Below are 12,437 nucleotides of genomic sequence, written 5' to 3' on the forward strand. Positions count from 1 at the left end.
CACCGAGCACTCATTCTCTGCTGAGCACTGAGCAGTCTTCTGATGTTCAGCATTGCTTGTCGATTTGTGTCTTCCGTAGCCTGAAGCTTTACTTCAAACTCGCGCACTCGACTCATGATGTCTTGTTCTTTAGTTGCACTCTGAAGAACAAACAAAACAAAATTAATTTTAAAAATCCTGTGAAAACACAACATTTCAAATACTACAGAAAAAGAAAATGTCTTTGTTTTTACACATATGGGTGCAATTGAGTGACTCCACCACTTTTTCTCACACTAGTTTTACAATGAGAATAGAATAGCAACTAAACAGGGCTACGATTCAAATGCTTAACAAAAGAGTATGCATCTTCCACTGTAAGTAACTCTCAGCCTATAGCTAGTATAATTATTATTATTATTATTATTTACAGTAAGGTCCTACCCTATTGTTCAAAATTATTTTCGACAGACATGCATAATATGTGCTCTTAATAAATAAAGCATAACACTTTCTTGTGTTCCAGTGGAGAGCTTGTACGTCAATGCACACGAACCTAGTTTGGGTGCTAGATGTGCAAAGCTTTCTCTGCAGTAAGTTACAAAGATTAAATCAATGCCAAAACATCCTGCACATAATGCAGAGTTTGATAACAAATATATGAAGCATTAAGCAGTTTTTATCAGTTTTCAACATTGATTTAACCAACATTTTGGAAACGCCATCATATTTTATTTTGCCACCTTGGTGTATCAAACCACCAAAAATTGTATTCAATCCTGTGCATCTAAAGAAAGATCGCACAGTTTCGGTTATTGATAAACAACATTTCATGGAAATCCAAGAGAGGTACTGTGATTAAATTCCTGTTTACACAGACTGATCACGTGATGGGAATTCTGTGGCTTCTGCTACAGTTTTTTCATCAGACGCAATAATTCCCACGAGATTGCCCGATTCAGCATCAATCTTTACTGCTGAAATTTGGGCAATCATTAAATCCCTGGAACAGATTAAGGATTCATTTGCATCCAAATATATTATTTTTACAGACTCACTTTCATGTCTCCAAGCTTTACTGTACATGAAATTGGAGCACCCCTTAGTTGGAATGGTGATAGGAAAGTGTGTCTTTATATCAATTGCCAATAAAGATGTTATATTTTGTTGGGTACCCAGCCATGTTGGCATTAAGTGTAACGAAAAGGCAGATGTTGCTGTCAAGTCTGCTTTGAACTTGCACCATGTCCATGTTGGTGTCCCCTACAGTGATTTTAAATTTCATATTAACCAATATATCTTTTTGACTTGGCAAGATGATTGGGACAGTGCGGTTGCAAACAAGCTTCATGCTGTCAAACCAGTCCTGGGAGAGTGGTAGTCATCCTACAGGCAGTGCAGGAAGGATGAAGTAGTCTTGCACGCAGGGCATTTCAGGGGCACTACAGGGGCATTTCATATGAAATTAATCAAAAACATGGTGGAATTTACAAATGACCACCTTCAATTTTGATTAAACTTTCTGTGATATCTATGTTCATGTCACAATGTTACCATTAAAATTACAGCTCAATCTGACCTTTTCTTTACAGAGATATACTGTAGGACATCACAGTTTGACCTGACCTTGACCAGTTTATGACCTTTCAGATGTTATAATAACTTCTATTGTAGAAGTCATTTTCAAACTTTTACATTTATCTCTTTTTTGCCAAATAATTTAGCATTAATATATAAAAATATCTTAAAAATCGGAGGTTACATGGTTTTTAGCAAGGTCAAGGTCAAAGGTCAAATTTAACATGTTTTAAAATCTTCTTTTTTTTCTCATTAACTAGTGTGTTCATTATCTACAAAGATATGTATGTATAAACACTTTAAAATGACACCAAAATCACATCTCTCTAGGAGAGGAGTTATTACATCTAAAAGATAGTGAGGTGTCACAGACAGATCAAAACTATATCTCTAGAATGAAAGGTCAGATTGATCTAAAATTAAATAGTAACCATAACTCATGGATATAAACTCATATACCAAGTTTCAGAAAAATTAAAAGGGGTGAGGAAAATTCTTGATTTGATATGGAATGCCCCTACAAACATACATCCATATCTCACACACACACACACACACACACACACTAAATGTCAAACAGACAACAGACAGGCATTACAATGAAGGAAGGAAATGTTTTATTTTATTTAACAACACACTCGAACACATTTTATTTACAATTATATGGAGTCAGACATATGGTTAAGGACCACACAGATATTGATAGAGGAAACCCACTGTCACCACTTCATGGGCTACTCTTTTTGATTAGCAACAAGGGATCTTTTATATGCACCATCCCACAGACAGGATAGTACATACCACGGCTTTTGTTACACCAGTTGTGGAGCACTGGCTGGAATGAGGCATTACAGTGATGTAAAAATATTGTATACCATACCTCTTTCAAGCACTTTCTGTTGGCAGCCTCCTTTTCCTTGGTGGCGTCCTGCAGCCGAGTCTTGAGTTTATCAGTTTCATCCAAGTACTGCATCCGTTCTGCATTCAGATCCTCAAACTCCATCTCAATAGTCTTAATCCTGTCCTTCGTTTGACTCGACTGAGACTGGAGTTGGCTGACCAGTTGTTCCTTTCTGGAAATAATAATAACAACAACAATGGGAATAAGAGTACCAGTGAGGTACATGTCACATGATATGGCCTGACAGGAATTTGATAGAAAAAGCAAATTATTGAAGGTGTTATCTGAATTGTATGAACTTGCATGCAAGGTTTGACGATCATATAAGAATTGATAAAGAAGATATGGTCCAAACAAAGATTTCCTTTAATGTGTAAAAAAATAGGTCACAGTGATCTAGTTATTGTACACGACACACCCATCCCCTATCCAAATTGTTCTTGCATGCAAGGTTTGATGATCCTATATGAACTGATAAAGAAGATATGGTCCAAACAAAGATTTCCTTTAATGTGTAAAAAAATAGGTCACAGTGATCTAGTTATTGTACACGACACACCCATCCCCTATCCAAATTGTTCTTGCATGCAAGGTTTGATGATCCTATATGAATTGATAAAGAAGATATGGTCCAAACAAAGATTTCCTTTAATGTGTAAAAAAATAGGTCACAGTGATCTAGTTATTGTACACGACACACCCATCCCCTATCCAAATTGTTCTTGCATGCAAGGTTTGATGATCCTATATGAATTGATGAAGATATGGTCCAAACAAAGATTTCCTTTAATGTGTAAAAAAATAGGTCACAGTGATCTAGTTATTGTACACGACACACCCATCCCCTATCCAAATTGTTCTTGCATGCAAGGTTTGATGATCCTATATGAATTGACAAGAAAGATATGCTCTGAAAATAAAGATTTTGTACATACAAATGTACATACGTACAGATGGATGAGTAGAGTAGGGTAGGTAACTAGTATTGTGCTCATATACCACTAGGGTTTAAAACACACCTATCCCGAGGCCGACCTCCAATAAGATCGGAGGCCTGACCCGGGACAGGACAGATGGATGAATGTATGGACAAACAACACCATACAATAATACATGACCTATCAAAGACAGGCATATAATTATAATAAAATACTTATTATAATAACAACAGGTTGATTTACAATAGTCTCATTAAACCTGAAGGCAGTGTTTCAGCAAATATCTTTAAACCAGAATTTTAAATCCATTATGTCATGAACCAAGATTAATAACCTTCTAAATTGACTAATTTTGTTTAACAACTTTCTATATTCACATTATACTTTTTAAAACAATGAGTCTTTTATTTTTGAGTTAAAGATGGACTTATTTTATTTATGAATTTTTCTCTTCAATATTAAGGAAGGAAATGTTTTATTTAACGATGCACTCAACAAATTTTATTTACGGTTATATGGCGTCAGACTTATGGTTAAGGACCACACAGATATTGAGGAAGGAAACCCGCTGTTGCCACTTCATGGGCTACTCTTTTTGATTAGCAGCAAGGGATCTTTTAAATGCACCATCCCATTGACAGGATAGCACATACCACAGTCTTTGATGTACAGTCGTGATGCACTGGCTGGAGCAAGGAATAGCCCAATGGGCCCACTGATGGGAATCGATCCCAAACTGACCGTGCATCAAGTGAGCGCTTTACCACTGGGCTATGTTTCGTCCCCTAATCAAGAGGAAAACTGCACTCAAAAATGAGGTTTCACTTTTCAAATATGATACTACATTAGAGCTTTTAAACATAGTAACTGTTTACAAATTACAATATGTGTTATGGATATTTTCCTACCATGACATAGAACACAAGGATATTAAATTAGTGTTTTCCCTAGCTTGTTTTAGCATGGTGCGGCACCATGCCTCAATAGTCTAGCGCCATCTTGCCTTAATCAGTGCCATGCTGCCCTGAGATTAAACAAGCCTTTTTTCAGTAATTAATTCTAAAATTGCCTTTATAAAACACCCCAAAAGGTATTACTAATTAATAAGGTATGCCTTTTATATATTTTGCCATTCATTTATTAAAGGAAGCACATAAATTACATTAATTTTTATTTCAATTAATTTTTGTGTATTTGTAATGAAAAACAAGTGCCCCCAAAATGGTGAAAATGCCCCAAAATGTTTGGTCTACCCTGCCTTGCCAAATTTCTAGGGAAATCACTATAAATACATATAATAAAGTGCAGAAAAAATCATTGTGACTTACTCCATTTCAACTCTATTGATCAAGTTTTGTAAAATCTGATTTTTATGATCAGCTTCATCTCTTGCCCTCTCAGCATCAATGGCTCGGCGATTCAGCTCCTGGTAGGCACCTTGGTACTTGGATACCTCACTTGTATCCTTATAAATCTAAAACAATCAAGAAAATAAATAATAACAGGTATAATTTGGTCACGTTGGTTAACTGCATAATTTAGAGAAATGGTCTATGTAAAATGAACCTAAATATTATTACTTTCAAATGTGACTTTGACTGTTCATATCTTTGCTTAACGTAAATGAGTTTTTGAGTTTTCCACTTTTCAGAAATACCTGCATGTATGCATTCATGAATCCCAAAAAACAACATGGTCAAAATGATTTTATTGTGACAAGAGCCTCATAAGCATAGAGAAATATAGACCAAGCGTGTATTCAAAACTTTATTCTGGTGCATGGAACGTGTTCCTAAATGTTTTGAAGAGGCGAGAATGTGTTCATAAACCCATTCCTGTTCTCAAATCACACACTACCTCACTTGGTGATGTGATGTGATTGCATTCTCAGCCGTTGCGAATAGTTTCGAATATTTAGCAAATGTCTGAGGTGGGTGAGATGCATATACATTGTGTAGTTGAGAAAACAGGTTAATGTACGGAACAAAATATTTTTTTAAAAACAAATGGACCATACAAGGAATGTGATGAATGTCTATAACAGAAAAACACCTGTCATGGATGGTCAATAACAAACGCCTATTGTACATGGATAGATAAAGACTAAGATTTTAAGATGTTTGCAAAAACAAATTGTTGAAAAATAAAACAAGCTCTCAAAATGGAAAGAAAAACAATGGAATCCAAAAAGAAAGAGAGAAAAATATCAATGGGAAAAAACTGTCTTCAATCTACATGGTCATCATGACTGTTTGTAAATGTATTTACAGACCTTGCTTTTTAAGGTGCGCGGGTGCAACTGCGCTCGTACAGTGCACGTAATTTCAATCTGATGAGTGTGAAAAACATCGCATGTTACACTCAACGAACGTTGCACGTAAAATAGATGGGTATATATATTTATTTCCACTGTTTACAAAAATCAGCAGTTTTCATACCTCATTTAGCCGACAGGAAGGTCCTTTTATTAAAACAATAAAAATTAAAAACATGGCAGTGGCTTCCATGCAGTCGTTAAACTGGTATTTCTCTTTATTGAACAAATTGGGAAATACTGATTTAATAGACAATTTTGTAGACAACATACCAGTCAAAATCCAATTGGAGCTACACTGCCTATTTTATTTATTTTGGAGAGTGATTTTTCACTTGCCTTAGCATACTGAGGTGTGTGATTTTCCACTCGCCTATAATTTTCAAAAACCAAGGACTGTATTTACCTTCTCAAGTTCTGATTCAGCAGCTCTCTTGTCTCGCAACAGTCTCTCCAGCTGAGACTTCAACTCCATATTCAACTGAAATAAAAAATAACAAAGGAAATGTTTTATTAAACGATGCACTCAACACATTTTATTTACTGTTATATGGCACCAGATATATGGTTAAGGACCACACAGATATTGAGAGAGGAAACCCGCTGTCACCACTTCATGGGCTACTCTTTTTGATCAGCATCAAGGGATCTTTTATATGCACCATCCCATAGACAGGATAGCACATATCACGGCCTTTGATGTACCAGTTGTGGTGCACTGGCTGAAGCGAGAAACAGCACAATGGTCCCACCGACGGGGATCGATTCACCTGAAATAGCAACAAGAGTACAGAACATGCTCAAAGCTCATCTGATGCGCTATCACTCCAGGAATGGTCCTCTATTAGACAATTTCTTGTTCCAGCCAATGCACCATGACTGGTATACCAAAGGCCATGGTATGTGCTATCCTGTCTGTGAGATGGTGCATATAAAAGATCCCTTGCTACTAATGGAAAAATATGGTGGGTTTCCTCTCTATATGTCAGAATTACCAAATGTTTAACATCCAATAGCCAATGATTAATAAATCAATTTGCTCTAGCAATGTCGTTAAACAAAACAAACTTTAACAAACTTTTTACATGCTCAATTCTTGTTATATCAAGATATATAAAAGAAAACAATGTAACTAGTCAGTAATTAAAATAAATGGAATGAAATGTTTGTTTAACAATACCTCACTGCTATTTGTTGTGAAACGTAGTTATTGCAATAATCAGTCTAAATACTAATGGTGAAAAAGAAAACTTGCTGCAGTCAAATAAGACTATTTCTGCTTAATAATATCTTTTATAAGCACTTTCCTACAGACATAAGGCCACATACCACAATCTTTGAAATGGGCTGATATTGAAAAAATATTAATCTCTTTGTTATAACGTAACTTTTATAACAGCTATGTATATTTAATAATTTTTAATAAATGCAGATCCTTAGCCATGCCAACATATCTTACTTTTCATAAATTCTGCTGAATGGATCCACCAAGGGCAATGGAAAAAATAAGACACTGCGTCAGGCAATTTCTTAATTAATAAAAATGAAAGTAAAAAGTGCAAATACCATTTCCAGATTCTGTATTTCATCAGTGAGTTTGCAGATTCTCTCATTGTATTGCTTTTTAACCTTGTCCACCTGAAATTAAACAATAAACCTATATAAACATTAACAAGCAATAGCTGTATTACACAAGTCTCACAATATACACTGGAGAAAACTTGAGGTGTTTTCTCTTTTATAGATACATTACCTATCCTCAAACAAATTGTTTGAGGACAGGTAATGTGGAAAAGAAATGCACTGGTTTTGTTTGTACTATAAAACTTTATCCTCTAAAATATATTGGATTTTATAATTATAAAACTGTGTCCAATTGTAATAAGTAATCCACAGTAATTGTCTGTACCGTATGTAAAATGCTGAAAAAAACATGAAACCCATAACATTTAGAACAGAGAATAGAAATCATTCAGGGGATATTTTGTTCAGAACCATGTCACTGTTTGCTATGTATATCACTACACAACTCTAAAACATTAAACAGTAACTGCTAATCAATTAATTAGCCATTATCACTAATCAAATTAAAAATGTTTTTAAATGTTCCCTGCAGTTAAAACACAAAAAAAAAAAAAAAAAAACATTTGGAAATTTTTATGCAATAACAAAGTTTTATACATTAATTTTAACTATTACAGCAGGGCTGTTCAGCCAGACCAAGCAGTAAACCAAATGGCCACATTGGGAACCAATCAAATAGTTCACAAATGTTAAAGGGACATTCCTGAGTTTGCTGCAATTTTTAAGACGTTATCGACTAACAGAGACTTTTAACGACTGTAATTACATATCAAATAAATTTTTCTGCATAAAATATTAGTGGTTGTATATTAAACGTGTTTCTGGTCGTTCTAGTATTTGTACTAGGTTAAATTTCATTTTATTTCCTAAAATATAATTTTTTCGTACGTACGAAATTATTTGAAGACAAAATCCAGTTTGGGCTTTGTACAAATATTAAGACGACCAAAAACACATTGAATATACAGACACTGATATTCTAAACAAGAAAATATATTTAATATGTAAGGTTAATCATAGAAATATTTTATCAGTCAGGAACATCTTACAATGCAGCAAACTCAGGAATGTCCCTTTAACGAAACATTTGCTGCCTGAACTTGGGGCAAGGCTCCCTTGTCATCTAGCCATGTTGGATCTCTAACAATACTGACCTCTTGTCGAGCATGGATGCCTATGTCGTTCAGGCGTTTGTTGATGACTTCCTGTAGCTGGTCGCACTCTTTCTCCTTCTGATGGAATTCCATCTCAGCCTGGTCCTTCTCCAGAATCGCGTTCTCAACCATCGACACAGCATCACGCACTTGCTGGATATAATCCGATTCCTTGGTCTCAAACTCCACACTACAATTATTTTAAAGAGATATTCACGTCAGGTTTGTGCAATGTTTTTTCAATATATGAAAGGTATGGAAGATTTGTTTAACAAGCAGTCTAAGAGTACTGCTAAAGTAATACATGTCTCCTACCAGGCCTAACAATTTTTCGTATCTCCTATAATTTCATCAGTTATAATTAATGTTTAAATCTCTTGTATAATTAATTATTAATTTTTAAGTTTTGTAATCACAATAGTTATATAAGCTTTAACATTTACTATAATTCAAAATAAGAGCCTTTCTATTCATGATCACAATAATTAGAAACTGTTTGTTTCAACACACTAGTGAGTGAGATGGGATGACTCACGTTTTCTTTTGCAGTTCAATAACCCTGGCCTCCAATGACCCCTTATCCATCTTCAGCTCATCCACCTCTCGTTGCAATGTGGATACCCTGCAATTATTAAATTAATATAATTAACTTTATCCTGAATACAAACAAAATACCACATAACAATATACCTGCCTTACAAAAAATCAACAGATTAATATATGAAGTCAAATCATATTGGGGGTTTTAGTGTTGAGTATCATATACCATATTGATCAAGTACACAAATAGTTAATTTCAGTCAAGTGTCATTATTAGGACAAAATAGGCTTGGTATCACAAATACAGCATACATGGCCACCATTTTGAAACTACCAATAATGACTGCCAAGAAATAAAATAACTCATTGAAATTGATCAAAAGCAAAACGAAAATTAATAACTGCAACCAAAATACAATCTTGCACCAAAGTTACTGACATACAAATGTCCATGTATATAAAACACATGATACGACATTTATGCTGGGGACGCATGCACCTTACCTTTGCCTTAATTCATCAGTGATTCTTTTTAATTCCCTTACTCTGCTATCCGAAATTCCATCTTTAAATATAATATCAGCTTGTTCTTGATCCTGAAATAAATTATTGGGATTAAACAATCACAACCTTTTATGTTATTAACAAAGAAAGTACAACTAAAAAACAGTGGGGCCCAATTGTTTAAAGTATGGTTAAGCTAACTTTGCATTAGTGTAATATTTTTCGTGTAAATATTTTTAAATAAATACATATTACAGTTTGGACTTGGTTACCGTAGGTTATTCTAAATCAAGATTCAACATACCTCTTCTATTATAATTTGTTTTAATTCAATAAAATACAATTCTTCTGTATATAATCAATGCATCAGAAAGTACTATCATCTTTAAAAATTAACAGGTAAAAATATTGCTCACCTTCCACAGGAGTTGCTGTTTTAACTCGGACTCATTCTTTCGAAGCTCAGAAAGCTGCAAATTGGAAGCATTAAGCTCTGTCCGTGTTTCCCTGAAACATAGCAAAACACATTAAAATAATTCCTTTGCGGGCCTCTTGGAAGATTAGATTATGCTAAACCTGTCATCCTTATTAAATAAAGTTATTTTTATTATTATTTTAATATTATTATTATTAACAAAAAAGACAACAAAAATAAAATAAAACAGAGATAAAACATATTTGCGAAGTATAATGAGGGGGAATAGATTGGTTTTATTTAAATGAAACAAAAACCTAAAACATTTTTTTATATCTTGAATTTATAAAGGTTTAACTACATCCCCAAATTATTATTAATTTGACAACTTCAATCAGTAAATTTCCCATTTGGCCTGAACAGGATAATGCCGATATCCTACGCCATTAACTAGTCATCATTTTTATCAAGTAAGCCCTCAAAACAATTATTTCTGTTACTTTACCTACATTGTACCATGACCTAGAGGCCAAATGGATGATTCTGTAATGTATTTATGCATGAGACATCCCAAAAGTCGTAATCTGCTAGTACACATTTATGACTTTGCTCAAATCGGTCATCATAATCGGCCAATAGAATCAGTGGTTGCAGGATAAATTTCATTTAACCAAAAGCCAAAAAAGTAAAGACGCTTTGTGGCAAATTAATGGTGAAAAATATTCCCCAAATTCAACTTTGATTCAGAACAATTGGCTAAGCATGCAGTTCAAGACATGAGAATTCTTAGTCACTTGTGAATGCTATAATAAAAGGTTTTATTACATACCTGTTCAATCTTACTATAGTGATAAAGACATTTTGAAACCATGTGATAAATTTATTTTGTATCACACATGTGCGCTACGGACCAGAACTTTTAAATGGGGAATTCCCTTTTTCTTTTTACTGCAGTTAGCGCCTTTTATTTACTGATCTCATATGTGATTTACATATGACATCATTTACATAATGAAACTGTCATTTACATAATGAAACTGTCCTAAAAAAAAAAAATTCTATGAGAATATTATAATTATAATCAAAACCAAATATTTTAATGCAATTGTAAATCAGTCAGCTATTAATCATTACCGTCACTCATTATTTTTCCATCGACATTTGAAAACAAGTTAAACCTTTTCTTCTTTTGGGGTAGATTTAAGAGCAAGACAAACATTTTAAAAGATAACCGATTGTAACATACTTAAGATGTGTTTGCAGATTCTCTATTTCTTTATTTAAAGCTGCTACTGTCTGCATATACTGGTCTTTGACCTAGATTAAAGATAACAAAAGAAGCATAAAAGCATGAATTGATTCCTAAATACAATAGCAGTACTGTCACATTCATCACAATATAATATAACTGCATGTTATTTTGGGTGAGACTTTATTGGCCTTGAGACTTGATTTTAAATTATTATAAGGAGCAGGGGTCGAGGTCTGTGTTTATAATAATGTTACAGTCAGGACTCAAACTATATAAAGTTCAGAATTCATTCACTTTGTTATCAACCAAATTCCATGACTTTCCACGCCTCCATAAAGGCATTTTCTATTACTTTTTGCTTTTTCTGGATTTTTTGGCAGACCTGTATTGTGACACTTGCAAATTACATGACTTTGCAGCATTTCTATGACCCATATAAACCCTGCTGCAGTTTCAATCAGACTCAACATATTTCATAAGCATGAGCCATTCCACTGCTTTTCAAATTTGCCATCTTGATTTTTTTTTCCCATTCATGTTTAATGCAAAGTTAAATTATGAACTAATATTGAGATTTAAATAGCTGTATCTGGCCTATAGGAACCGAGGGGTGAGGAGGCCTGTGCCATCCCCCTACTCCACCCCCCCGAGAACAAAAATGTATTTTTTTCTGTCTATATTCTCTATATAAATAAAGAAGGAAGGAAATGTTTTATTTAACAATGCACTCAACACATTTTATTTATGGTTATATGGCATCAGACATATGGTTAAGGACCACATAGATATTGAGAGAGGAAACCCGCTGTCACCACTTCATGGGCTACTCTTTTCGATTAGCAGCATGGGATCTTTTATATGCACCATCCCACAGATAGGATAGTACATACCACGGGCTTTGTTACACCAATTGTGGAGTACTGGCTGGAACGAGAAATAGCCCAATGGGTCCACCGACAGGGATCGATCCTAGACCGACCGCGCATCAAGCGAACACTTTACCAGTGGGCTACATCCTGCCCCCTATATAAATAAAGATAAAAATATGGATTATGCCCCCACCACCACCACTAGAGGCTTTAACCCTCATGTTTGTTAAGTTCAAGTGAAATGTGCTGAAGTGCCATGGTAGCTGATTATTACTACACTAACCTGGTGGGCCTGCTGTTCCACAACTTGCCACTGATGACTCTCTTTCTCTGCCTACAAAAAACAACAAAATACCCCGTCTATCTTAAAAATCAGAAACATAGAATTTCATGAAAATGCATTCATACC

General features: G+C 34.5%; 1 protein-coding gene across 1 annotated transcript in view; it reads right to left on the bottom strand.

Moving 5' to 3' along the window:
• The window catches only part of LOC121374124 (sodium channel and clathrin linker 1-like), a 28,247-nt gene that overhangs the window by 6,893 nt on the left and 8,917 nt on the right, over window positions 1–12,437 (bottom strand). Inside the window, exons 8-18 of the mRNA XM_041501064.1 lie at window positions 12,312–12,362; window positions 11,154–11,224; window positions 9,909–9,999; window positions 9,493–9,584; window positions 8,984–9,070; window positions 8,449–8,638; window positions 7,277–7,348; window positions 6,117–6,191; window positions 4,725–4,870; window positions 2,438–2,630; window positions 4–140 (exon numbers count right to left, since the gene is read on the bottom strand). Of these exons, the coding sequence (XP_041356998.1) occupies window positions 4–140; window positions 2,438–2,630; window positions 4,725–4,870; window positions 6,117–6,191; window positions 7,277–7,348; window positions 8,449–8,638; window positions 8,984–9,070; window positions 9,493–9,584; window positions 9,909–9,999; window positions 11,154–11,224; window positions 12,312–12,362 (1,205 nt within the window). The remainder of the gene's footprint in view (window positions 1–3; window positions 141–2,437; window positions 2,631–4,724; window positions 4,871–6,116; window positions 6,192–7,276; window positions 7,349–8,448; window positions 8,639–8,983; window positions 9,071–9,492; window positions 9,585–9,908; window positions 10,000–11,153; window positions 11,225–12,311; window positions 12,363–12,437) is intronic.

The sequence above is a fragment of the Gigantopelta aegis genome, chromosome 6 (genome assembly GCF_016097555.1).
Source record: "Gigantopelta aegis isolate Gae_Host chromosome 6, Gae_host_genome, whole genome shotgun sequence".
NCBI classification, from domain to species: Eukaryota; Metazoa; Mollusca; class Gastropoda; order Neomphalida; family Peltospiridae; genus Gigantopelta; species Gigantopelta aegis.